The 24657-nt window shown below is 36.2% G+C and overlaps 3 protein-coding genes across 6 annotated transcripts; all 3 read right to left on the bottom strand.

Annotated features, from left to right (window-relative positions):
* Positions 1-3: 3 nt before the first annotated feature.
* Positions 4-17952, bottom strand: hoxa3a (homeobox A3a). Of its 3 annotated transcripts, none has more exons than XM_056479152.1 (4): positions 17862-17952; positions 5667-5724; positions 1995-2553; positions 4-1510 (listed from the first exon to the last, which is right to left on the bottom strand). In XM_056479152.1, exons 3-4 carry the CDS (start codon positions 2434-2436, stop codon positions 720-722), a joined length of 1233 nt encoding a protein of 410 aa, XP_056335127.1. In that variant the 5' UTR covers positions 2437-2553; positions 5667-5724; positions 17862-17952; the 3' UTR covers positions 4-719. The 3 variants fall into 3 exon arrangements, with proteins under 3 accessions (XP_056335127.1, XP_056335128.1, XP_056335130.1); XM_056479153.1 differs by lacking the exon at positions 17862-17952 and adding an exon at positions 7481-9611; XM_056479155.1 differs by lacking the exons at positions 5667-5724; positions 17862-17952 and adding an exon at positions 3976-4372.
* hoxa4a (homeobox A4a) lies at positions 11392-14261 on the bottom strand. The gene is made up of 2 exons (XM_056479159.1): positions 12711-14261; positions 11392-12256 (listed from the first exon to the last, which is right to left on the bottom strand). The coding sequence occupies exons 1-2, from the start codon at positions 13120-13122 to the stop codon at positions 11931-11933; spliced, it is 738 nt and encodes a 245-aa protein (XP_056335134.1). The 5' UTR covers positions 13123-14261; the 3' UTR covers positions 11392-11930.
* Positions 17953-17978: 26 nt separating the features above from the next.
* hoxa5a (homeobox A5a) lies at positions 17979-24144 on the bottom strand. 2 transcript variants are annotated; one of them, XM_056479157.1, is made up of 2 exons: positions 20050-21283; positions 17979-19551 (listed from the first exon to the last, which is right to left on the bottom strand). In XM_056479157.1, exons 1-2 carry the CDS (start codon positions 20594-20596, stop codon positions 19301-19303), a joined length of 798 nt encoding a protein of 265 aa, XP_056335132.1. In that variant the 5' UTR covers positions 20597-21283; the 3' UTR covers positions 17979-19300. The 2 variants fall into 2 exon arrangements, 1 of the variants encoding a protein (XP_056335132.1); XR_008839423.1 differs by lacking the exon at positions 20050-21283 and adding an exon at positions 23632-24144 and having other exon boundaries at positions 19463-19551.
* Between the last annotated feature and the right edge of the window lie 513 nt (positions 24145-24657).

Here is a 24657-nt window from a genome sequence, read left to right as displayed (position 1 = left end):
CAGTTAGATTCTTTCTTTTATTTATTTATTTTTTTCAGAAGTGGAGCAGCATGGAATATCTAACATGGAATGCCTAAATATTTGAACAAATAAAAAAGTATGAGCATTTGATCGTTGACTTTCGACTGTTTAAGCATGGCATGGTTAACATTCGCACACACTAGTATTCGAACACTTTGACCTTTCATAAATAGTCTTGCCTTTTTACATTTATTTGTTCATGTGTTTCACCTTTGATATTACAGGGAAAAGTGTTTCCCTTCTACCCATTTTCTGGAGGAACTGGGCTAAATAACACAATCTACTGGCCATGGAAACAAATAAATACATTTTAAAGACACTCACGCTGTATTTTAAGACTGCTGAATAACATGGATATTTCCTCAAGTGCAAAATGCAAAACAGAAAAGAAATCGTGGACTGCGAACAAATTTGAATACTTAAATTCACATTTATACATAACATATAAAATTGTGTTTTGCTCTTACCCTGTATCGGATTTGTTTAAAAAGGCCTAAATATATCCCCATGATACCATGGCATTTGAGCTTAGAAGAACTTCATTTTCCTTTCTAAACGTGTAAAGTAGAACCAACAACAAGGTCGTTTCACCTGAGGCAAGGTCAGGAAAACTATGAACCCAATAAACGCAGCTATTCAGTCAATACAAGGAACCCAAATGTGTGCCGTTGACGGGGACAAAATACACTGTAGCGCCACTATAAATGCGTCAGTTTGGGCGCTTCCTGAATTCTTCCCTGAGAATAGTGTGGTGTTAGGTCTGTGAATGTGCATGGGTTTGGATCGCACGCTCCTTGCTGATGGCTGTTTGCCATGGTAATAGCGCCATTGTAGTCTATATTGCCTTGAGATGGATGCGGTAGATGCGTCAGGCCAAAAACCGAGGCCCCCATACCCACCAAAGAATCCGAGTAACCTCCACCGCCACTGACATAGACAGGGCTGCCCTGCACTTGCGTTCCGTAATTGTTGTTGCCTTGTAGATGATGCGTGTCGTATTCTGGAGTGGCTGTACCAGTCCCCTGATACCGCTTCTGGGAAGGCGGGCAGTTGTTTAGAGGAGGATATGACGTGGGAAGGCTGTACGTATTAGACTGAGGTTTGTTATAGGATGCTGGAGAGGGTGAGTCATAGGGTACGCTGTTAACCAAAGAATGCATTGAACTTAAATATGCACTCCCACCCCCTCCTCCGCCCCCGGATGACAAGGATACTGGGCTGTGAGGAGACTGTGCTCCAGGAGAGGGCATCATTCCAAGCCCCTTCTGGTCTTTCTTGTACTTCATCCTGCGATTCTGGAACCATATTTTAATCTGCCTTTCCGTCAGGTTAAGCAGATTTGCCATTTCCACTCGTCGTGGTCGGCAGAGGTAACGGTTAAAATGGAACTCTTTCTCCAACTCCACGAGTTGAGCAGATGTGTATGCTGTACGAGCGCGCTTAGAGGCGGCCGAACCAGGGGGACTCTTGTCTCCAGCGCAGCTCTCTACTGTATGAGTACAAAAAAGTAAAACGAAAGCGTTATTGCGCATGTCCAAGTAAATGGTCCCTACTGCACAACATCTGTACATGATACATCCATTGCTTTAATGTTGCTTACAAGACTGAGTGCTGTTATTGTAGCTATCAGACACCATATGACTGCGCCATGGAAAAGTACTACATCTTTTCAATAATACATCATGCATATAATACAATAAATCACTATCCAATTGTATCCTCAATTGCCGGAATTTGGCTTTTAAATAATTGAATAATGCATTTCTAGGCAATGCATTTAACATGATATCAGTCAGCAGACCTTTTTTTTTTTTTTACAAAAGTGACAGCAGATATGCTAAATAAATTGTAATAACAAATAAACTGTCTAAAATTAGATGCGATAACGTGTATTCGTTTTTTATATTCAGTTGAACATATTAATATCTATGCAAGTTTAATTTTAGATGCTGTAATGTGGTTTATGTAATCACCTGAAATGATACTACAGGATTTCTGCTTTGTGTTCTGACGGGACTCCTTCATCCAAGGGAAAATTTGTTTCCTTGTGGATGGTGTTGGTGATTCGTGTCCTGGATTCTTTGCGGCGGAATCATTGCTCGGATTTTGATTCATGGAATTGGGGGACGCTGGTCCAGAAGGGGCAGTAGGGGGCTGGTTGTTGTCGGAGGTGTCTGGTACTGGGGCTTGTGTCCCGTTAATTTGTTGGCAGACCTCGGAAATTTCATTGGATTTGTGCAGACCTGCAGATATACCAGGGGACTGCAGAGAGCAGGCCGGTCGATGGTACTCACTTTCCACATGAATGGCCTGGAGATATTGCTGCTGATTGGCATCATAACCTAAACCGTTTGCGCTTTGATAGGGGAAGCCACTGTAAATTGCCGAGCCGTCGCAGTAGGTTGCCTTTTGCATCTCGCCGTTTCCCAATGTTTATTTCTCTTTCTGACAAGGTCCTGACACCTTTGTAGAAGAACATTGGCCCAACGTAGTCACGTGACACCTCTTCGCCAATGGGCTCTACGGGTGAACCTACGGTGAGAGAAGACACGGTGAGCGGGTGAAAATGAGGCCTATCCATCTTACTTTTCAAAGCTCGTCTGACAGTGTGGCGAGGCTGGGAGAGCCGGTCACCACTTACCTCATGGTCATCTGCGACAATAGACAACATAACTGTACACCACTAAGAACATGATCGCCGTTTAAACAATGAAACTCAATCACACTTTCCAATAAAAAGCCATGTTAACAACCCGGTTAAAAATAAATACAGTCTAAAAAAAACTAATTTGTTTCGTCGAAATTTAAAAATATTGGCTAACTCAAAAAACAGGGCTAACCTGTTTGCGTCATTATTTTATCCAAATTTGCTTTGAAACAACCAAACCTTTTTATGCACATAAGCACATTAAAACAATATTTATTTTCTGAAAAAAAAACAGAACTTTGTTGCAAATTTAAGTCATGAGAACTAAAATAAACTATCAGCTAAACTTAATTAATTAGCAACAGTCAATTGTTACCTACACAATTTCATATTTTAAACAAATGTTATGTATTAGTTAGCTATATGCTATTCTTTCATCTGATTTTAGTTCGTAAGGTGTTTCGTGACAAGTAAAATTCAAGCCCTTGCGTGTATTGTTTGGGTTCGAAAGCAGTAGTAGCAGAAAACCTGAAAAACCGGGCTAACACGCGTCCCCATAACCACGTTATATGAGCTCTTCATCGCCAACCCCAAATAAAGTACAATGGTAACTGTAACTGGCATAAGTGGACGCATGAAGGGGTCACCGAGCCAGGAAAATGCTATCGCCGGAAGCTCGTGACCACTGAAACGAATAAAAACCTGCATCAAAGTATTATTTTATATTCGAAAGATATATACATTGCTTAATATATCTCAAACCCACGTTTGTATATAAACTTTTATTAACAAAACAAAACGAAGATTATAAACAAATATAAAATAAATTAACAAATAAATAAAAATTATGCCAATAGACTAAAATTGCATGTTTCTCAACATCAATAGTGCACAACAATAATGATAATACAGTAGTAATCGGCTCAATATAAACAGCATTCTATGTAAAATCGAGTTTCCACAACGGCTATAAAACAGAAATCAGGCCATAACGTCACACCACGATACTATTTAATTAAATAAAAAGTAACAAAGAGGCCTCTTTAGATTAAAAATCAGCCATCTATGCTTGAATTTCAAAAATTCGCTCTCTGGCACTATAATACACATGGAAAGCTAAAATAAAAGAAGCTAAAGCTACAAAGCAAGAGACCCAGCTGCTGCACGGGAGGAATCTGGCTTGACTGTGAGTGAGCGAGTGTGTGCGAGTATGAACTCTCCCTGAACCGAGATTTCAGTCGCGCGGTCATAAATCACAAACTCGCCATTTAACAGCATTGCGAGAACCCTGCCTCTGTCCTGCTTACCTTCCTCTCTGACGAGCAGCGCGCAGCACGCCGCGAGTTCTCTCATTCAGCGGCAGAAATCGATCAAACAGCGGTCCAGGATAAAGCTAAATCGAGAGGACAATAAAGCAAGAGCTGCACTTGCAGTAGTCATGGGACGTATCTGCAGTAAAGCAGCTCTCGAGGTCTCAGATTCCTTTTCTTCAGTTTTTTTTTTGACGCAGATCAGTATAGCGGCTAGATAACTAAAATTGTCTCGTGCGCCCTGTTCGTAAGGATTAGGCACATTCACACTAGCACACATATTACATTCTGCTAAATGAACGCCTGAGTTCTCGGATCTATACTAAATGCCACCATGGGCTGCGCTCTAGTGAGTCTCTCTTGTTCCACGAACGTGCACAAACTAGCACGTTAACACATACTCATGCACACCCCAATGAACTCCCTCGAAACAGAACGTCACAGTAGAGAAGAAAAATCATGCAAATTAAGCGCCTTCTCAAGCACAAAAAGCAGTCCTACTACCTTGTAAACAGTCAGTGCGGAATAAACACAACGTAATATAATCTACAGTTTAAAGATTATGTTTAGAACTAGACAATTTGTTAGAAGTTTGTCAAATGTAAGCTTGATTGTATCAACGTTGTTTCGGTTATTAAAGAATTTAAAACTGAAACACAATTGCTATTCGTCATAAAAGGACTGCCTTAGAATATTTATAATTACAAGTTAATTTATAAATCGTAGCATCAGTAATCAAAACAACAATAATACATTGAAAGATTTGAGTAAGATCCATTCATTCAACAAATGAAATGAAAAATTGATGATTAGGATTCGACCACGGACTACCAGCAATAAAATCAAAGGTTTGTGGGAGGGGGGTTTTGTATACAAATGAATTACCAACATCAGCTTGTCTATTTTCTTGGTCAAACTCTATATGTCCGTACCCCTGGATTACAGATTACCAAAACTAAAGAGAAAAGAGCAGGCGGCGTGGGTTGGTGAGTGGGATTTTAAAATCCTTGCGTATGGTGTTTTCCTACAATTTCAGCATTTTTGGACATTAACGCTATTGTTTCCCCTTCTTTCAATAGAATGATGACTAAGAAGTTTCATTGATGGCGCTGAAATCTAATCGAAATGTAGACTAGATAAAATTACCGATTTATTTGTAAAAATTCCAGAAATTGTCAAAATAGACAATAGTTACAGTTTAGTGTGTATTGGGTTTATATCCTAATATACATGTAAGTGTGTGTATATATATCTTTATATACACATTTCTCATGCTGATCCAAGATCCCCGTGGTGTGTTTTCTATTTGTGCATGTGCGAAATAAATGAATAAATAAATAAATACATACATACATACACTCATACATACATACATACATACATACATACATACATACATACATACATACATACATACATACATACATACATACATATATATATATATATATATATATATATATATATATACATATATATATATATATATATATATATATACATATATACATACATATAAATATATATATATATACATATATACATATATATATATATATATACATATATACATATATATATATATATATACATATATATATATATATATATATATATATATATATATATATATAATGTGTGTACGTGTGTGTATGTATTAAAGTTATGTAATGCAATAGAGAGCTCACCTTAAACAAAACAGCTCCCGTTGCTTTAGTACTGGGGCACATTCATTTGTAGGGAGATCTATGACAAGAAAAAAGCATAATTTCTTTGTTGCATTTTCATTTTAAAACAGTAAAAACAAGGAGAAATGTAAATAATAATGCAACGTTATGACTCACTGGGTGATTTGTGATGTACATAAAATTAATGATAAAAATTAATAAACGCGTTTTTCTACCACTCATTTCTGTCATTTCATGTCAAAACATTACATTTTATTTTTTATTTATCGCAATTCATTGCACAAGTTCATTGCAAACTGCAACTGCAATCTATACACTCCACAACAAAACCAAATCTATTATATATATATATATATATATATATATATATATATATATATATATATATATATATATATATATATATATATATATATATATTTATTTATTTATTTATTTATATATATATATATATATATATATATATATATATATATATATATATATATATATATATATATATATATATATATATATATATATATATATATATATATAATTACTGCAAAACGTTCATGGTATTTCACACCAATTAGCTTACAAACTAAAAAAAACTTGTTCTCACACCTGAATGAAAAATCTATATTTTAATTCTTACACCTTTTGCTAATGCAGTTACTAGCACTACAAACAGGTCAATGCATGTAATAAATAAAGGGGAAAACCAATTAAATCAAAATAATAGATTTATTTTTAAAGCCATAAAGTACATTGATGCTTGTGTAAAAATAATAAATAAATCAAAAGAAATATGACAAGGAATAAAACATCAAGCAAAATGTATCGAGTTCTCCTCCATTTTGTTTCCTTTCGAGAGAATTTAGATCGAATAGTCATTAGCTCTCGAGCAGCGGCTGCCCTAAGTCCCCCAGCCCATAAATCAAGACTCGGGCGTCGTGACCCCGTGCCGCAGCGTGCTTCTGGATGATACTCCTTATATTATATCCTCGTTTCCCATGCGAGGCTCCGCAACAAACGGGCCGCCACTGCTCTGTTGAGCTTTATTCGCTGTCTTGTGATTTATTTTTCTGAGAAAACCCAGTTTACACTCCCACTACGAGCTAAAGAGCTTTACAGCCAAACACAAGAGTTGCCGAGTCCACGTCTAACACAAAGACATCATCATCAATCATTCTCATATTTAAAATCAAAACATGAAAACAAACAAACAAAAAAATATAAATAACTAAGGATATATAATTAACATAATTATACATCGAAAAAACTGGGAGAGTTTTTTTTTGTTTAAGAAAAAAGTGTTTTTAGAAACTATAGATCGTAGTCCATAATATCTGTGATAAACTGTATTGTTTTATACAATTTGTTTAACGGTATGTTTTTTTACTACGTGTATTTTAAATGTATCTTTTGTTAAATACAGACGTATTGCTAATAAGAAAAGCATTTGTTCCTCAACTTGAGTGAAAGTAAGTGATAATCTGTTTTGCACGATCTCCCACTGAAAACATTTATTTAAAAATTCAGTCTAAGCTTTTATAGTTCTTTGTATACAATATTACATTTGCAGTGCTGCTTAAAGAAATGTTACATTTATGTTAATGTATGTAACAATTAGGTTCACATTTACGAGTGTAATGTTTGTTTCACTGCCGCCTAAGAGATGAAAAAAGGTAGATTTTCTAATGCTTTAAGTTGAGTTTATTTAAATATTTTGATTCCTACTCTCTCTTATGTTTATCCGCCTTTGTACGCTAAATTACCTTCTCTTTGAGCCACAAAAACTCACGAGAGTAATGAACAATCAGCGGAAATACCTCAAAATAAAATCCATCCTCACGGTGCGCAGGACTTTCTGTCTTTTTCAGTGTGGAAAAACATATCCGTTCATGACAGCTGTATAGCATCATCCGCAAAACGTATGGTGCTTTCGTTCTTTTACATTTTTTCTCTCCCTATATCTCCGGCATTACTGCAAGTCCACAATGACCCAGCCCCGCTGTGGTGAAGTAGACTAGCGCTATCAGCACAACAGCAGACCGGGGTTCGTATGCCATCCACCCCCTTCATCATAATATCGCAACCATATTATGCGCCCCACTCACGTGACCCATCGTCTTTTAAAGAGGAAATCTTTTTTATCTGTGAATCATTAATGGCGAGTGTAGTTCGTCCCCTTTTAGTCGGATAACAAAGATAAAAGCAGCATGTATGGACTACTATTTTGAGTTGTATTTAAGCAGAAACAAAGCGTGAACCTTAATGTTTGTTGGCTAGGTTGGATCCATAAAAGCATATTTCAGAAAAATCTTCATTCGTTTTAACAAAATTTTGTGTAAAAAATGGACAAATCCAGCTTGATTAAATTTTAATTGGTTTGTCCATGTTTTAACCAAATTTGTGTTAAAACATCCCAGATTTTTTAAAAATATATTTGGACCTCGTTACATTAATAGTCTGCTTATATGGCATTGATACTGGAAAAGGGAATAGATCATATTAGCACAATAGGGTAAAATAATATTATTTCTATACAAAATCAATAAAAAAAAGATTTTAGCCGATTTTGCCCTTTGACCATGTCTCTTAAAATACAACGTAAGTTATTTGGTAATTTGCCTGACATATTTTAAAATCTAATATATATGTGTGCAAGGTGGCCCTCTCTCGGTGATAACGGTGTATCAGTCAAGTAAGTAATGGAAGTTAATGTTATTAATATCGGTGGTAAACACATCTGGTATCTGTGAGCTTGCTTGTGTCAACACTGCAACACACTAAAAAAAACTGAACATGTTTTAACACTAGAAGGTAGGCTACTTAGATATAATAACTTTTAGCCATACCATCTTTTCACACAGCCGTGATCTATCAAGTCTACCTCAACAAACAAAAGAAAGAAGACATGTCCCGAAAAGAGGCCTTCTCTTTACGACTATTTGAGGCTTGTTTTCCGGCAGCAGAGTGTTTAGCTGAAAGCTCATCCACAGACGCTGTGAAGTCCCGTAGATAATTAATCACCTCGGCGATGCAGGACAGATCCCCCCTTGCACCAATGCATTGTTCTCGGAAAAGCCACAACTTGGAGTACAAATGTTTTTTTCCAGATTTTAACATGTGCTGAACTATATTATTATTTTAGTTCTACATTCAAATAAAGGACTTAAGACCGCGTTAACTTATTTGATTCTAGTGCAATAGCAGTGCGTTATAGATCTTCAAATTGAAAGAGTTGAATTACTGTGATGTCATGTGATTTATTAAGTGTCTTTTAAATCTCCCTCACACACACGCGGACTTTTATTTATTTATTTATTTATTGTTTTATTAATTTCTGATTGCTATAACTAAGAATTACCCCGGTTTTATTTATTATTATTATTATTTGTAATTTTTTGGGGGGTGGGTATTGCGAGAAACACCGCAAACCTGTCGAAGTCCCTGGGGGACTGTCTCTGACCAGGACAGAGCGCACACATACTCACTCCACATTGAAATAAACTAAACAATTCCGGTCTTTTTATTATTATTATTATTATGGTTATGTTTACTGTTATCATTATTATTTACTTATTTTTTTATATAAGTAGGCTATTATTTAATAAGGAACTGCAGACCTGCATGGAGTCTCGCCAGGGGAAAGAACAAATCTGTTTTCATCGCTGACATTTGGAGCTCTTAAGGCAAACTAAAATTACTACCACACGCAGACGAAGACAATATATGAAAAATATGTACAGATCAACGCAGTTTGAAGAGCGTGACAATAAAAACGAGAATGATCTTGGACTGCTTAAATGTTTTTACCCTGAATTCGAAAAACGTTTGTTTAATGTGGATGGCAAAAATTTAATTCTGCACAATTCAGTAGCCTATGTTTTGTTACAAAACACAAGAGACTGACACATCCGTCTTATGAACAGCTAAAACATAACAATAATAATTATAATTATAATGTTAATAATAATAATAATAATAAAATGTACTATTGCACCGGTTTGCATTTGCCTTGTAACTAAAATATTCATTAAGTCGAAAAGTATAGCTGAAGTATTACCAAATACAAAATTACAGTGATTCACACAAACTTCAATAAATCACTTTGCCATCAGCATCTAACCTCAAAAATGACAGTAATTCATTGAAGATACAAAAGCTACAAAAAGTTTAGCCTAATAAACAAACAAACGTGTAAAAATGTAGTCTCACTCTAAGTTTTTAATGCACGTGGTAAACTTAAAAAAATAAGATTTAAAAACCTCGTCTTGAAGACTGACCGGAAAATAAGCACCGGGTCGGTTCCAGTTCTCGCTAAATCGACGGTAAACTGCAAAGTGAAAAATCCCACCGAACCTTCAGTATCTATTTCTAACCAAGGGGTATCTATTATTTAATAAGGTCATGTGAGCCAGTCAATTAAAATTTAAGTATGGTAGATTGGGAGGTGAGCTACTGATGTCATGATGGAAGTTCAAATTTCCTGTCTGTCAAGATTTCAATCAATGATGATTGACCACGACTATTTAAGGGCCGAAGTTTGCGTTTTTTTTCTCTAAATAGTAAAAAACCCACGCAGATTTCAAGTTCCACAAAGTGGTAAACAGACCAGATATTGTTCGGATTCAAAAGTCAAGTTGATGTTGTTGTCTGTGTGTAGATTGACATTAAACACCAAAATATGATACCTAATTTGCAATCACTTGTAACTTACCATTATTTTCGTTTTTTCAAATTAAGTAATCTATTGTATAGTTTGTGTTTTATTAAGAAATTTAGATTGTCTTTGAAAAGGTTGTTCCAGCGCGAGTAATTTTGCAGATTTTAACTTTATATTTAATGTCAATTAAGGCGCACAAAGTACGCTATACCTAAACACGAAGTAGTTTTTGGTTTCTCCCTGAATTTTCAAATACATATTCAAGTTCCACTACTGCCCCATGTGTTCGAAGAGTAAAAAGATCATGGTCTAGAGGGTGCTGAAAATGCCGAGGTCAAAGGTTAAGGGGTCATACGCAGTGCTTAGTTTGATGATTGGACAGCTAATTGTGTCCTCTGCCTGACCCCATCAGTAGTTTAAACCAGTATGTAGTCTACTGTCCGTCTCTAATTCATTTCAATAGATTTCAGGAGAAAGTTTTTATTTTGGAAAGCAAAATTTTATTTTGGATGGCATAAAAATGTGCTAGATATGGAGCAGCTTAAAAAATGACCATTTAACTCTAACAATAAATTACCTTATGTGGAATATTAAAATGAAGCAATCGGGCGGTGCAAACTACGTCGATGTGTACTAAAGATTATTCTTAAATAATAAGTGGAACAGAATTAGACATCACAAGCTCAAGGAGCGTTAAAACACACAATCAATATTAATTTGTCATTAAAGCCAAAACGATAGTATTGGGAATTATATATATATATATATATATATATATATATATATATATATATATATATATATATATATATATATATATATATATATCAAAGTAATTTGACTTGTAAAGTGCACATTTTCCGTAAACTCGTATAATGTAATGCCAACAAATAAGCAAACCTAATCATTGATCTAAATAGCGCTGTACATAATTAGTCAGAGGTAAAAACTTAGTCTGTGCTTTTTAGGATTTTCTTATAGAATAAAATAACTAATAAACTGCTATCAAGCTTCAGGAAACAGCCCATTAACAAAATCCATCCTGGTCATACGAATTAACTTGAAATATAATTCACAATAAAGTCATATTTATTATTATCACGATTAGCCTACAATTACTTGCACACAGGCTTACTAAAACAACTTACCAATATACAAATGACCAAATACACGAATATTCACAGCTTTGATGACGTAAATACACTTAACAACACTCTAAAATATGATACTAAGACAAATGAGATAACTACTTCTGGAAGATTATTCCTATTATTGTGCCTTCATGTTAAAATTTCAGTTTGTACACGCGTCACTATAGCGTTGATCCTCACAAGCAAGACTAAGTGACTCGGTTAAAGACAGAAAACATAACGAGCCATTGTCCAAGTTAAAGTACATTCTACTGTTGTTCCTTTAAGGGAGGCAAAACTATTTTACAGGAAGGATGGGATTTCCAACTCAAACATGAATGGAGGAAGAGGTTGTGAATGCGAGGTTAGGTTGCCACATTGGACATTGAATAAAAAGTAACCCTGTGAAGTTCCGATCCAAATACTGCTATGTATTCTTCTTTCCTGTTCAGTTCCGTTTGTGCCGATTTGCTTCTAGCACTATAGGTTAGAGGAACACGGCGTGGGAAGCAGCGTTTGCTGCTGCTGAGTGGCGTCCGTTTTCACGTGATGGTTGGAGGGTGCAGAGCTCGAGGAGCGGATCTTTGTATTGGGCAGCTTGTGGTCTTTCTTCCACTTCATGCGGCGGTTCTGAAACCAGATTTTCACCTGACGCTCAGAAAGACACATAGTGTGCGCTATCTCCACACGTCGACGTCGAGTCAGGTATCGGTTAAAATGGAACTCTTTCTCAAGCTCAAGAGCCTGCTGGCGCGTGTAGGCGGTGCGAGACCTCTTGGGCACTCCTCCAGAGTAGCTGGCGGTCACTAAACACACAAACACATAACCAAGCAGGTGTTATTGACATTCTCAGGTATTAGTGAGATGTCGGATAATTAGCACACTTATAAAATATTTGTAGAGCACTAAACGAGTAGAGTAAGAAACAATGTATCGCTCTCCGATGATGATTCCCTCATAGCTTACGCGATCTTTAAATAATGTTGGTAACATTGCAACATGCGTCAAAAATTGCTAAATTAAAAGGACTATTTAGTGTTATCTCGTTTATGAACATATTTTATTTTGGGTCATACGAACAAATAGCAAATGGTGGACATCGAGGGAATTAAATTTGCGAAAACTCCCAATCACCGCGACTTCATTTCGACAGCAGTAAATCCTCTAAATGAGCAATTACAACTGGGTTACCTACACGATTTCCGACGAACGCCCTCCTCAGGGCTTCTAGAGCTTTTATTGTTCGTGTACATTACTTACCGGTATTAACATGGACTTTTTTCATCCAGGGGTACACCACTGGTTCTTTACTCTTCTGTGAGCCCGGGAGAGCGTCTGACACGAGGCTACAGTCCTTGTTTCCATCCGAACCTACACAGCTTTCTGTGGTGAGGCGGGGTCCATGATTCTGCGGAACGGATTGAGGTTGCGCGTGATGACGGTCGCTGAAATCGTTGAGATCGTTGGTTGACACATTACCGTAATCATAGCTCGGCTCTTGGTAGTTTGATCGCGGGTATGATGCCTCCTCGTGATGGGGGAAGCCCGCGTCTTTCGGCCGTTCATAATAATCAGAGGATACGGGCATGTATCCGTTCTGGTGATATTCCTCGCAGGGTGGGAAAGAAGGTTCGATGTAATTTGAATTGATCAAGTAGGAACTCATGATCATTAATTTGAAAAAGTGCAACAATTCTAATTTTTATGGTGCTGTCGTTTTCTGATCTCTCCAAAACCCACCTACTCCTCTGTCAAATGTACAAAGTTGCTCGGTCACGTGAGAAATGCGACCAATCAGCGCCTCCTGTTGGCATCGTGTAAACAAGCACCAATGGCAAGCCAGGCATCAGCACAGCAAAAATGTGTTCGGGAGGTCTGTACGTCGTTTTTGTTATCAAATAAAAACATATCAGAAATTAATTCGATACAGTTATCATCTGCATCATACAGAAAACAAAACTGGCTAAATGTAGACTATGTTAAATGTTACACATTGATAAATAACTGAGTGTAACAAGACATGATTTATCACGAAAGCATCCCCTTGCACTGTTATTGCCCTTTCTAATGATAAATGTGCTAAAAATCTCGTTTGTTGTGTACCACGACCCGAGGTTTTGTACCTTTCAGGGACGTCCCAGTTTCTTTAGGTTGCTCAAAATAAGAAGGCCCACGACCACTTTCACAAAAGCAATTATTTCATTGTACTCACACTAACTATGCACCTGCTAATGAGTAGCAAAGAAACGTTTTTCAAACAAGCAACAGCATTACCATCGTAAGGCTTTAGTTTTAACTTATAACAGTCACGATTGAAAAAAATACTTAAGTTTGGGTGTCCAACCATTTACATCGTAAACTGTTTGCGGAATCTCATCAGTAGACGATCTGCCCAGCAGTCAAAGTACCGAAAGCATCCACCACGAGCGGTTATATTCTATTCTAGTTTATCATAGATCTTCAGTCAAAGCAAGAAATAAAAAAATTGTCTAAATATAGAAATGTGGTATTCTTTACTGCCTCAAAGTAGACAAAATGTGCTGTCATAGGCCTATATAATTTCTAAAAAAAACTGTCCAGTTAAACTCAAGTGGACATACTGTAAAGCAAACAAATAAAATGACAACAAATTAACTTTGTCTTTGCTTCAGGACCTGTTTAGCCACCATATCTGCAAGCAGCCACAGCTTGTATTATCAATTATATATATTAGTTGGCTTTTTTGTATTTAAAGTAATACACGTTGATGCTTATATATACAATAGTAATGGCAATAAAATGATCTAAAAATCGCTCAAAATAATAAAATAATAATGAACATCTTATTAACATCAATCTCAATATAATAAACATAAAAATAATAAAACGGCAATTATTATTAATATTTTTTATCATCTACTTCTCGTTTTCTGTGAAATGACCGACAAAAAGTATTTCATCTATTACTATATTTCTAATAAATTTGTTGAATTGTAACGATTAATCAACTCTAAAATATAACTCAAAAGCCCTACCTTGTGTTACTGAACAAAATATCGCCAATCCTGTAGCTGACATGGTAGGTTTCCTGCCTAGATAAACGAAAATAAAGATGCATCCCTCTTGTGACAGGTAGTTTCTAAGTTCTTATTCCTTAGGATTTCCATATAGTGAATCAAGAGCCATTCTGAGCTGAAAACTTATGTTTAAATATCCACGTCAGCTCGATGTTTATGTTAACTAAACTGCGCCACGTGCTGTTCCTCATCTATAGCACAGCTCTGTCTACTTTCTTTAATAGCTGTACAGAGATAACTTCAGTTTGACCTCTTAGTGACTCAGTGTCCATTTCGCCGCTTATTAATCTTGTTCATTGACAGTCTTTGTTAAACAACAAGGCGTGCCCTCTGAAAAGGTGACATTTTCATATTTGTTAGACGTGGTGACCTTGCGTTTACCCCGGCCTTGGACTTCGTTTATCCACTCAGGGAACAGCGTCCTTCTTGAGGTCGACATATATACAAATACATTTTTAATTTAATAAGCGTATTAATAATTTATATATATATATATATATATATATATATATATATATATATATATATATATATATATATATATATATATATATATATATATACACATACCAGCATATGCCAAATCTATACCAACAACGTAGTAGTACAACGTACAATGTTATAATAATATAATAATGTTGTTGTATTTGATTTAACTTCTTAAAATAAATTAGGATTTGTAACGACAATTAAGTTATTTTGACTAAACGGTTTTATCAAAAGAAAATATATGCATAAGTAAATAATAACAATTATCAAAATAATAATTTACAAGAGCCGCATATAAAATGATACAATGTCGTCTGTTTTCCTTATTCACACCGCTCTCTTCTTTTAAACAAACCAGCGGGCTAAAGCCAAACACGCTGATATAAATAAATAAGAATAAAAAAGAATATTTTATTAATCTTTGATTAAGGTTATTTCAATGCCTTTATGGGTTATTAATTTGTTTTAACTCAACTGAATATCTCTCAGGGTATTAAAGGTGAATTTTACAAACATTGTATTATGTAAAACGAGAAGCTGCCAATAAATAATATATAAATAGGCTTACACGTTAAACCAACTAAAATAATTAAAACACTAATAATGTAGATGGCAAATTACATTTTGCCAGCAAACTTTATACAAATGTTATCTTTATAAAACAACAAATCATTTTTAAACAATGGCTTCAAGTTCAGTTTAATCCAGCGTATTATCATGTTCACTTGACCCAACCCCTTGTAGAAAATACTATAGTATTTAGGATATCATATTTGAGGACAGAATTGCAAAATTATACTCCTATTGAATGTTTGTTTGCTTTTTATCAATTTTTTTCAACCGCATGATTTGCTGTATCCCGCAATTACACACCTCCCCGTGTAATTTTGTGCTTTGCCGTACTATCTCTGGTGTCCTATAAGATGAATTAGTAATTGTCATCGTTTCGTCTATATACCCCCTGCACTCAAATTGAACATAAAACAAAGCTTTAGACAATTTTATTTGAAATCAGATTTTTGAATTATTCTGTACATTTTCTATTCCACAAATTGATACCTTAGACGTTTCTCAGAAGGTTTTATCTATTCGCGATATATATGTTTGTTTATGACTTGTATGTAACGTTTTTGATTCTTCCCAAAGTGACGAGTGCTAAATTATATTATTTTATATTATTTTTATATTTATAATTTTGTTGTATTTTATCATTTTATTGCAGTTCTTAATTTCGCGGCTCCCTTGTTTTTTCTCGCTATACTGGTTAGATTTAATATTACTAAAACATAATTGTTTTACTTGCATAGTATTTTTACTACATATTGATTTATGTATTTTTATTTTCTTTATTTAAACTTAACGAATGTTAATTTTCAAGGTGCTAAACAATAAACACCTTTGAAGTCTGAACTCGTTCCGAAATTACCATTTGTAAATGCAAATGTATTGTTGAACTTTTGGTCATCAAATACTATTTATTCAGAGGAAATTCACCAATCAAATCCCTTAATAAAAACGGAATACTCAATCTTTGGAATTGGCGGAGTAGGTAGTCTCTTGGGATGCTAACTTAGGGTCACCCAGCTTGCAGAGTTCATCGTGAGGTTATACCAGAACTCACGGGATTCACAGCTATTCCATCTTTTGTGCCATTATAAAAGTGGCACTGCGCTCTACAAGAACAGATGACAGCTACTTGTTCTGCTGTAAACTTTTGACCTCGATCCTCCCCCTACCTTTACGATTTCTTTCTCTCAGACAAACACAAATAAACAGATGGACACAAACAAGCCTTCAAACTCATCAACTTTCTTTTCATTACAGTCGTTTTCTCACATATATTATTTATACCTTCCAATTATCATTTCAGGTAATGTTAGGCCAAAAATATTAATTAAATTTGTGTCTGCAGGCAGCTTGACCTGATATATAAGGTATGGCCTGATGGCCTTAAATTTCCTTTTACTGATACCCATGCTGTATCCAGATTCTTGAACCACGTATCCTATCGAGAGTCTCTGCAATTAAAGGTGTACGCGGGAGTTATTATTCTTTCTCTTTTCTATTCTAAGAGAAAGGGGCGCCAATGCGGGTGACACTGAACTTGGCCAAAAGCGAGCTCTGCTGGTGGTTTATGGCGTGTGCACATTCATCTTCCTGCCGCCACTGACCTCACGGTGAACCAGGAGCAAAGACATTTTTCTTCAGTCCCTCTCCCTCTCTCCTTCATTGTCTGTCGAGTTCTGTCTTTCTCTTCATCTCTAGCTCGCTCTCATCAGTTGAAGTGTGCGGTTGTTATGCGCATTTCCTCAACACAACTTCTGCATTATCGTTAATATTTTCCCCCGAGAATAATACGTTTTATGTGTCGTTAACATAACATAAAACAGTATGATCGATTATGATAACCACAGTTGTGCTAAAACTTGTTCATAATTATATCCATACTGATAGCTCAAAATTATCTTCTGAACAATGGAATATTTTTGCAGATAGATAGATAGATAGATAGATAGATAGATAGATAGATAGATAGATAGATAGATAGATAGATAGATAGATGGACACTATCTGGTGTGGCGTGGGGCTTTCATCAATATCTGAAGGGTGAGATTGATGCAACAAAAAAGTAAACAAAGTCATACAAATCAATACTTTATGCAGAGCAAGGAGCAAAAATATTATATTAGGACGAAATTAGTTAAACAAAGCAAGCCGGCAAGCAGGTATTCACAATGCAAACCCCCCAATTAGCGCAGAAAGAACTGAGTGCATTTCCGTTCTGCTCATTGTTTTACCGAGGGCCTAAAGAAAACTTTGTTCTACTACAGAAGCGTAAAACCGAAATAAACCAACTTGAACTTACCTAGAGCTGGCCCTCGGTCGCCCGAGTAAATCCGGTCGGTGTGTTCCCAGTCCATAGCAATCTGGCTTGTTAGAAGCAGTTGCTGGTGCAGTCAATGAACACCTCTATGGTCTACAGAGAAAGAAAACGAAGCTCCACGTCAGTGCGATTTAACTTTATATGCGATATAGTGTCGACTCCCCAAAACCATAAAACTGACTTTAATTGCCACCACGTGACTGTTTTATGGCCAGTGAGCCTATCTGCAGTCTCAGTCCGAGTGAATTTTACGATCTAATTCGTGGACCAAAACCTCATTATTTATCTTACCAGACAATGTCACGGATCCAGAATAGTAAAGGGTCTAGTAAAATTTCCGCTCAAAACCCTGATTTCCAAGGAAGGAAAATGAATTAATGAGAAGAGTGCGGGACACTGGGCGTGGACGCACACTCTTATTGACAAGTTGGCAAGGGGACCTAAGTGCCCTTTTTGAGGGAAGTAGAGATTAGTGCGTCACATACCTGTTGATTCAACAGTATTGAACAACTTAAACTTTTGAAAAAATAATCGAATTGCTCTAAAGCACCTAGAATTGTGGAATATTTATTTAATTCCAGTTTTACATGACCAATGCTCAACCTCACGCTAATAATTTTTAAACTGTTGTGTGGTACATTTTCATATAAACGACTTTCCCTTGCACAAAACACCTTGGAATGGAACAAATCTTACAAAAAGATTTAATATTGCAGGTAAACTTTATTGTTTTTAACATAGCATTTATTGTTGGCAATACTGTTTCTGGACTTCTTTGTTATTAAATTTTCACAAGAAGGTAAATTAAATAAATAAATCGAGTGACACCACTGCAAACATTTGAAAACGCAAAACACACAAACATTCAAATTGAAAAATGTGCGAAACTGTCTGAGCAGAACGTTTTATCAATTCTTAACGTTGACAGAACAACACGAACAAAACAGTTCTACTTCAGTTTGACATAACATACTATCGATATTTGATATCGATTTTAAATAAATAGCCTATAAAGCACATCAATATGTACAAACTTCAAGACAAACAGACGACAAAAACGTTTTTAAACTTAATTTGGTAAGAATCTAACATTTTACTGATTTGCTTATCCAGTGTACTTTAGATAGCCTACCTAAAGTAATTTTATTCAAAGCTGATATATTTATTTACACATTCCTTTTACTAAGATAATGCAAATATCTATTCACATTACATGAAAACACAGAAGGGAAATTTACTTTTTTATCCAAGGCCGCTACACAGGGCGTTTACTTTCACATAACAAGTGGAAAGTTCTTTTGTAAAATTCATTCCCTTGTGAAACACACACTTAGAATAAGGAAACGCGCGCACGCACACACATCACGCATATATTCAAACACTAACACATTTTATAGATGTAAATATGCACTATATACATTTTAAGGCCGGTATCCGCTTCCTGCAGCTGCCATATTCATACTCTTCAGTTTGTTGTCCTTTTTCCACTTCATTCTGCGGTTTTGAAACCATATTTTGATTTGTCTTTCTGAGAGACAAAGAGTGTGTGCAATCTCAATTCTTCGGCGACGTGTCAGGTATCGGTTGAAGTGGAACTCCTTCTCGAGCTCAAGTGTCTGGTAGCGTGTGTAGGCTGTCCTGGGCCTTTTCCCCTCCGGTCCGGCCAAATTATCTGTTATACATGAGTGGGACATTTTCACTTTTATTTATCATGCATTTTAATACACATGGTATGCACGACACAAAACGTGAACTGAAGTATATGCATCAAACTCAACGCATGCATAACAATCTCTCAAGGACAGAAAGCATAACATTTAATTCAATTAATTTCTTCAGATTATCTTAAATTATAATTTATTTAATAACACAACCACTTTCTTAATCCACAATCGACAGAGTAATTAATAATACAATTGCACTTCGTTTTTATAGAAGAAAATCAATTTTAAATCATCTTCAGAAACATGGAGTCAATTGACCACAGGCTGCATATTTGGCACATTTTTCGATATAAATATCCAAAATGAAAATGAAAAACTAACTGTATTTACAATATTCGTATAAAGTAAAAATATTTACTGTAAAACTGACAGGAGGCCAATCACACCTTACTTTAACACTCAGAACACAAACGCAATAAAAGCAAACCTCTACGTTTGCCGTTTACCATGACTTATATGAAGTTTTCGCATCCATGGATAAATCTGCGGTGCCTCGGACACATTCTGTGAAGCTATCTGTCCACTACCCGGTGGTTTTTCTTTCTCCATAGAGCTGGACTCTTTCGAAACGTCCTCCCGACTGAGAACCGATCCAACGCTTTTGGACGCAGAGCCAGCGGTGCTTGGTAGTGAGTTTTTTAGGGCGCGGTGTGGCTGCTCACTGACAGGAGAGTTGGCTAAGGATGAGCAGGGGAGATGATCAGAGGAAGGTTCAGCGCTGCTAGCGGTAACGGGCTGATTGTACCGGACAGGCGTCGCAGTTGGACTGTCTTTGTAGCTTTGAGTTCGCTCACCAGATGAAAGAAAGTGTCCGGGGGTGGAGTGCCCGGTGCTGAGATCCATTCCATTGTAGCCACAAGCATACCTGCCCGAATGCATGCCCGTAGAATCTCTGCATTGGCCACTAGAGTTGTGATCTCCATAGTTATGTAAGGGATAGTCCACGCCATTTGGATAGCGACCGCAAAATGAGTTCACGAAATAAGAGCTCATTGGTTGACAATTACCTTATAATTACTTTTACTTACTACAACTACCTTTATGGAGAGAACAATGATGCCGTGTGAGTTTGATTTGTGTCTCTTGGTGGTTTTGAGCTTCTATTGCACCCTTGCACAATTTATGATGAATTATGGAAATGAGTGAGACACAGACTTAATGCACCCTTACGTAGGCTCCCAAATATGGGCTACGGCTTAGAATCACGTGTTTTTGTTGACCAGTCGTAAATCCTATTCTGTGACCTCCAGCGGTAAACTAAGCGTAAGCAGGAAATCAGGGTGGAATTGTTGGGACACGGGAGCGCGCAACAACAGTTTCAGCGAACTAGCAGTTAAATCACTTGCTTGTATATGGTAGCCGTGCGCCACCCTCTGGTTAGAGTCGGGACTTCTTAAACCATCAGACTGGAGGCGAGCACGCGATGGGGTCATTCAGAGGGTAACGATTCTGCGGTAGAAAAATTGTATCTGCTGAAACAATGCGCCGTGACCTGCACACTAAAACGCGCACCAGAATGCCTGATAGACTCAGTGTCACTCGAAACCAGAGATCTGAAACATCAGTCGTCAACGAGAATGAAACCCCAATGCCAAAAAATATATACCCACTTAAAATGGTTGAAGGACAAGCACAATTCCTTCATTATTTATTCAAATAATAAGCTCTGTGTTTAATTGATAACGGGCACCGGATTTTTTTATTAAAAAAATATGATTAAGAAAACATTCATGGGATGTTGTTAAACATACTTAGTCTATCTCTTTTTCACTTTTAAATAGCAAGCAAAACGGCGCTTATTAAACAAAGGGTTTACATTATTCATGATGTAATGTCTGATTGCTGTTTAACGTTTCGTGAATGAGCACCTCTGTTTATTATAGTAGATTCAATTGTAAATAATAATAATAACAATAATGCATACATACATACATACGTACATACATACGTACTATGGAAAAGTGTGCAGTTAGGTATGTTGTACTATGTGTGAAGTGTGAGGTCATTAATATGTCACATTAAATATGCCAAAAAAAAAAAAAAGATCTATAATGTCCAATGTTATAAAATAGAGAGTTATAGGCTATTCTCTACTGGTTCTGGTAATATACAAGAAAAGTCTCTGACTACAACAATACAATCCAAATTTAATGGAAAATTGAATGGAAAAAGTAGAGACTAACTTTCACAAAACCTCTGGTGTTCTGCTAACCCTTTTCCCCCACGAGCAAAAATACCAACAGGATAAGCATCAACAAAAGCATATGGTGAAAAAAAAACAAGGTATGCCACGACAAAAAAGAAACCAGACATTGGTTTTTGAATGGAAACGCCTATACTGTGTGTAACCAGTAAAATGTAGAAACAGTTAATAACCTCGGAATTACTGAACACATTGCGCTTTGTGCCGCAAAAGCATCTTTAAAACGTCTTGCTATCAGACCCAATTGCCCAATTAATTTAAAAAAACAAACACGTTGGGTTAGCTTGTGCAAATTAATTTTACACTGACGTCTTGGAGATATTTGTTAACATTAGCTCCGACTCGACAGTTCCCGTCGAACATTCTGCTTGCTTGGTCTCCATGTGGGGCTCGCGTTGCTCATCATAACAGCGACTGAAGATACGTCATGCATCGTTTAAATAAATTGATTTAACTTAGACTCTCACTATCAGATATAAATGTACAAAAGCTGTCGCTGAGGAGGTATATGCCTACCAAGTATACCAAAACGGTAAAACTTAAAAGTACAAAAGTGTTCCATCTTAAAAAGGTACGGTATGAGCGACATATGCTGTTTCTGAGTAATATCTGAGTTAAATCACAAAGCCTATTCCAACATATTCCATTTTACACGCTTTGTGAATGTTATTCCATCAAATGAAACAGAGGTGATTGCATTATTGTTAAAAACATCAACGTGCAAGTTTTAACATTACTTAAAGCCCTAATAATATTATGTTGTGCCTCAATTTTGATTCAGATAATTCAGATGATTTCCAATATCTGAAAACATGTCGTGCCGTTTCACTCGTGAGCATCTGTTAAACAGATGGGTTAGCCCAGGAATGGGTAAAATCGGTTCTGAAGGGCGGGTGTTCCGCAGAATTTAGCTCCAAACCTAATCAAGCACACCTACATGTAGCTTTCTGATGATTTTAAAGACAAAGATTAAACTTGGAGCAAAACTCAACAGAACACCGGCTCTCCAAGACCGAGTTTGCCCATCCCTGTTAGCTTGATCAAGTGAACTCAAACGTGCTGCCGCTAAGAAAGGCATACAACTCCACCTAGTGGTGGTTTTGAAGTACTAACTATTCACCTCGTCATTTGCAGTTGAACATCCACAGAATTGCTTGAACACAGATTAACTAAAATTCCGATGGTTCACTTTTCAGACAAATATCATTATTTTTACAGCGCTTCCACGAAGATTTCAACGGTTTGCTTGCTATTTAAACGTTGTCTGTTCATAATGTTCTGGGCAACAATCTATTAAAATAATCTTGAATAATCAATCAGAGGGGCTATTATTATTATTATGGAGCATTATTCAAAATGTCAAATCTTTCTGAAACAAGAAACTACAATCCTTTGCTCAGCGACACTGGGGTAATGCTTAGTTAATAGATAGATAAATAGTTAATAGATCATCGTGAGAAAAGAAAGAAAATGATTTCCTTAGCCTATGTCTGTGCAAATCTATCAGCAGGCCTATCAAATACAAATAAGGTTTTGCATAAACATAAAATAAATATAAAATCCGTTCCGAAAAGATATATAGCACCTTTCTGAGCAAATACTTTTAAAATATGACATGACCAGTATTTGAAACGTTTAGGCTACAAATTGCCATTTGACAAACAATGTTTAAAGCGCAGCAGCTATATCGTGAAGAATTTAAACTGAAAGCTACTGCACTATCCAGAACAAGACAATTTTTAAGTCTAGAATTTTCAAAAAACGCGTGTATTATTAGGCTGCATCACATCGGAAACAGTTCGACAGTATACACCAGAATCCTTACCTTAAGCTTGTCTGTTGGTCCACGAATGCAAGAAACAGACGTTATTGACGACAAATGCTCCACAATCACATCTTTTCGGAAAGCCAATCGTGCCACAGCGTGCTAACATTAAACCTGATTCTTTTTAACTGTCAGCTAATGTCCACTTCGATGACAGCGAATATAGAATATAAGCCAGCCTCAACATTAAAAGACAGGAAATTAACAGCCAACGATATTATGTAGAAAAGCGGAGGTAAAAGAGGGCTAGACAAAGCAAGGTCAGACGAAGAATGCAGCTCTATTTTGGGTAGGGATGCACACACGTAAAAAGTTAACGTTCATGTGGTCTTAAAACACGTGACTGACTCGTAACCAATGAGAGCCAGCGGCAGATCGTAAAGTTGTATGGCAAAGTAGTAAATTTTCATAAACAATAACAGATTTATAGCTTCTCTTGAGAAGCTGGCTGAGAAGGGGGCTGGATTGCAGTCAGGCGCCATTTTACAAAGAGGAGGAGCACAAAAGAAAAAAACCGGCATTACAACCAATTTTTAAAAGCAGTTTTTTCCGTCCTTTATTTTGTTATATTGCTATTAATTAATTTATATTGACTATTTTAATATGTAGGCCTACAGCGTTTTTGAACTTTTTTGTGTTGTAAAAATATAGGATTATGTGAATTACATGACAGGAACATACATATTCAGATATTTAATAAATGAGCATTGAATAACTGATACATTATACCAATAGCTTTATCGATAAGCAGACCACAACATTTTTTTCTAAATAATGTTTTGCTCTAAAACACACAGCATATATTACAAAAAGATAAAGTGAGATATTCCGTATTGCATACTAAAACATTCACGATTTAGGCGTCCACTGATCAGTTTTCTCTTAGATTTGAGAACTATGAATGGCAGATCGTATTACACGATCACTACTGATGAAGTAGGCTATATGCTATAACAACACAACACTTGAGACAGAATCCGGTTTCCCTAACAGTAGTTTAGGCTATAAATCATGCTAGCAACACAT

The sequence above is a fragment of the Danio aesculapii genome, chromosome 19, assembly GCF_903798145.1.
Source record: "Danio aesculapii chromosome 19, fDanAes4.1, whole genome shotgun sequence".
In the NCBI taxonomy this organism is placed as follows: Eukaryota; Metazoa; Chordata; class Actinopteri; order Cypriniformes; family Danionidae; genus Danio; species Danio aesculapii.
Note: the sequence above shows the minus strand (reverse complement) of the source record. Positions and strands in the feature narration are given on the sequence as shown.

What these genes read in the sequence shown, in the direction of transcription:
- hoxa3a (XM_056479152.1), bottom strand. Translation starts at nt 2,436, where the DNA reads ATGCAAAAGGCAACCTACTGCGACGGCTCGGCAATTTACAGTGGCTTC. An exon ending in ATCCTGTAGTATCATTTCAG is followed by an intron (nt 1,511 to 1,994) that starts GTGATTACATAA and finishes GTACTCATACAG; the next exon opens with TAGAGAGCTGCGCTGGAGAC.
- hoxa4a (XM_056479159.1), bottom strand. Translation starts at nt 13,122, where the DNA reads ATGATCATGAGTTCCTACTTGATCAATTCAAATTACATCGAACCTTCT. An exon ending in AAAAGTCCATGTTAATACCG is followed by an intron (nt 12,257 to 12,710) that starts GTAAGTAATGTA and finishes TTGTGTGTTTAG; the next exon opens with TGACCGCCAGCTACTCTGGA.
- hoxa5a (XM_056479157.1), bottom strand. Translation starts at nt 20,596, where the DNA reads ATGAGCTCTTATTTCGTGAACTCATTTTGCGGTCGCTATCCAAATGGC. An exon ending in AAAACTTCATATAAGTCATG is followed by an intron (nt 19,552 to 20,049) that starts GTAAACGGCAAA and finishes CATGTATAACAG; the next exon opens with ATAATTTGGCCGGACCGGAG.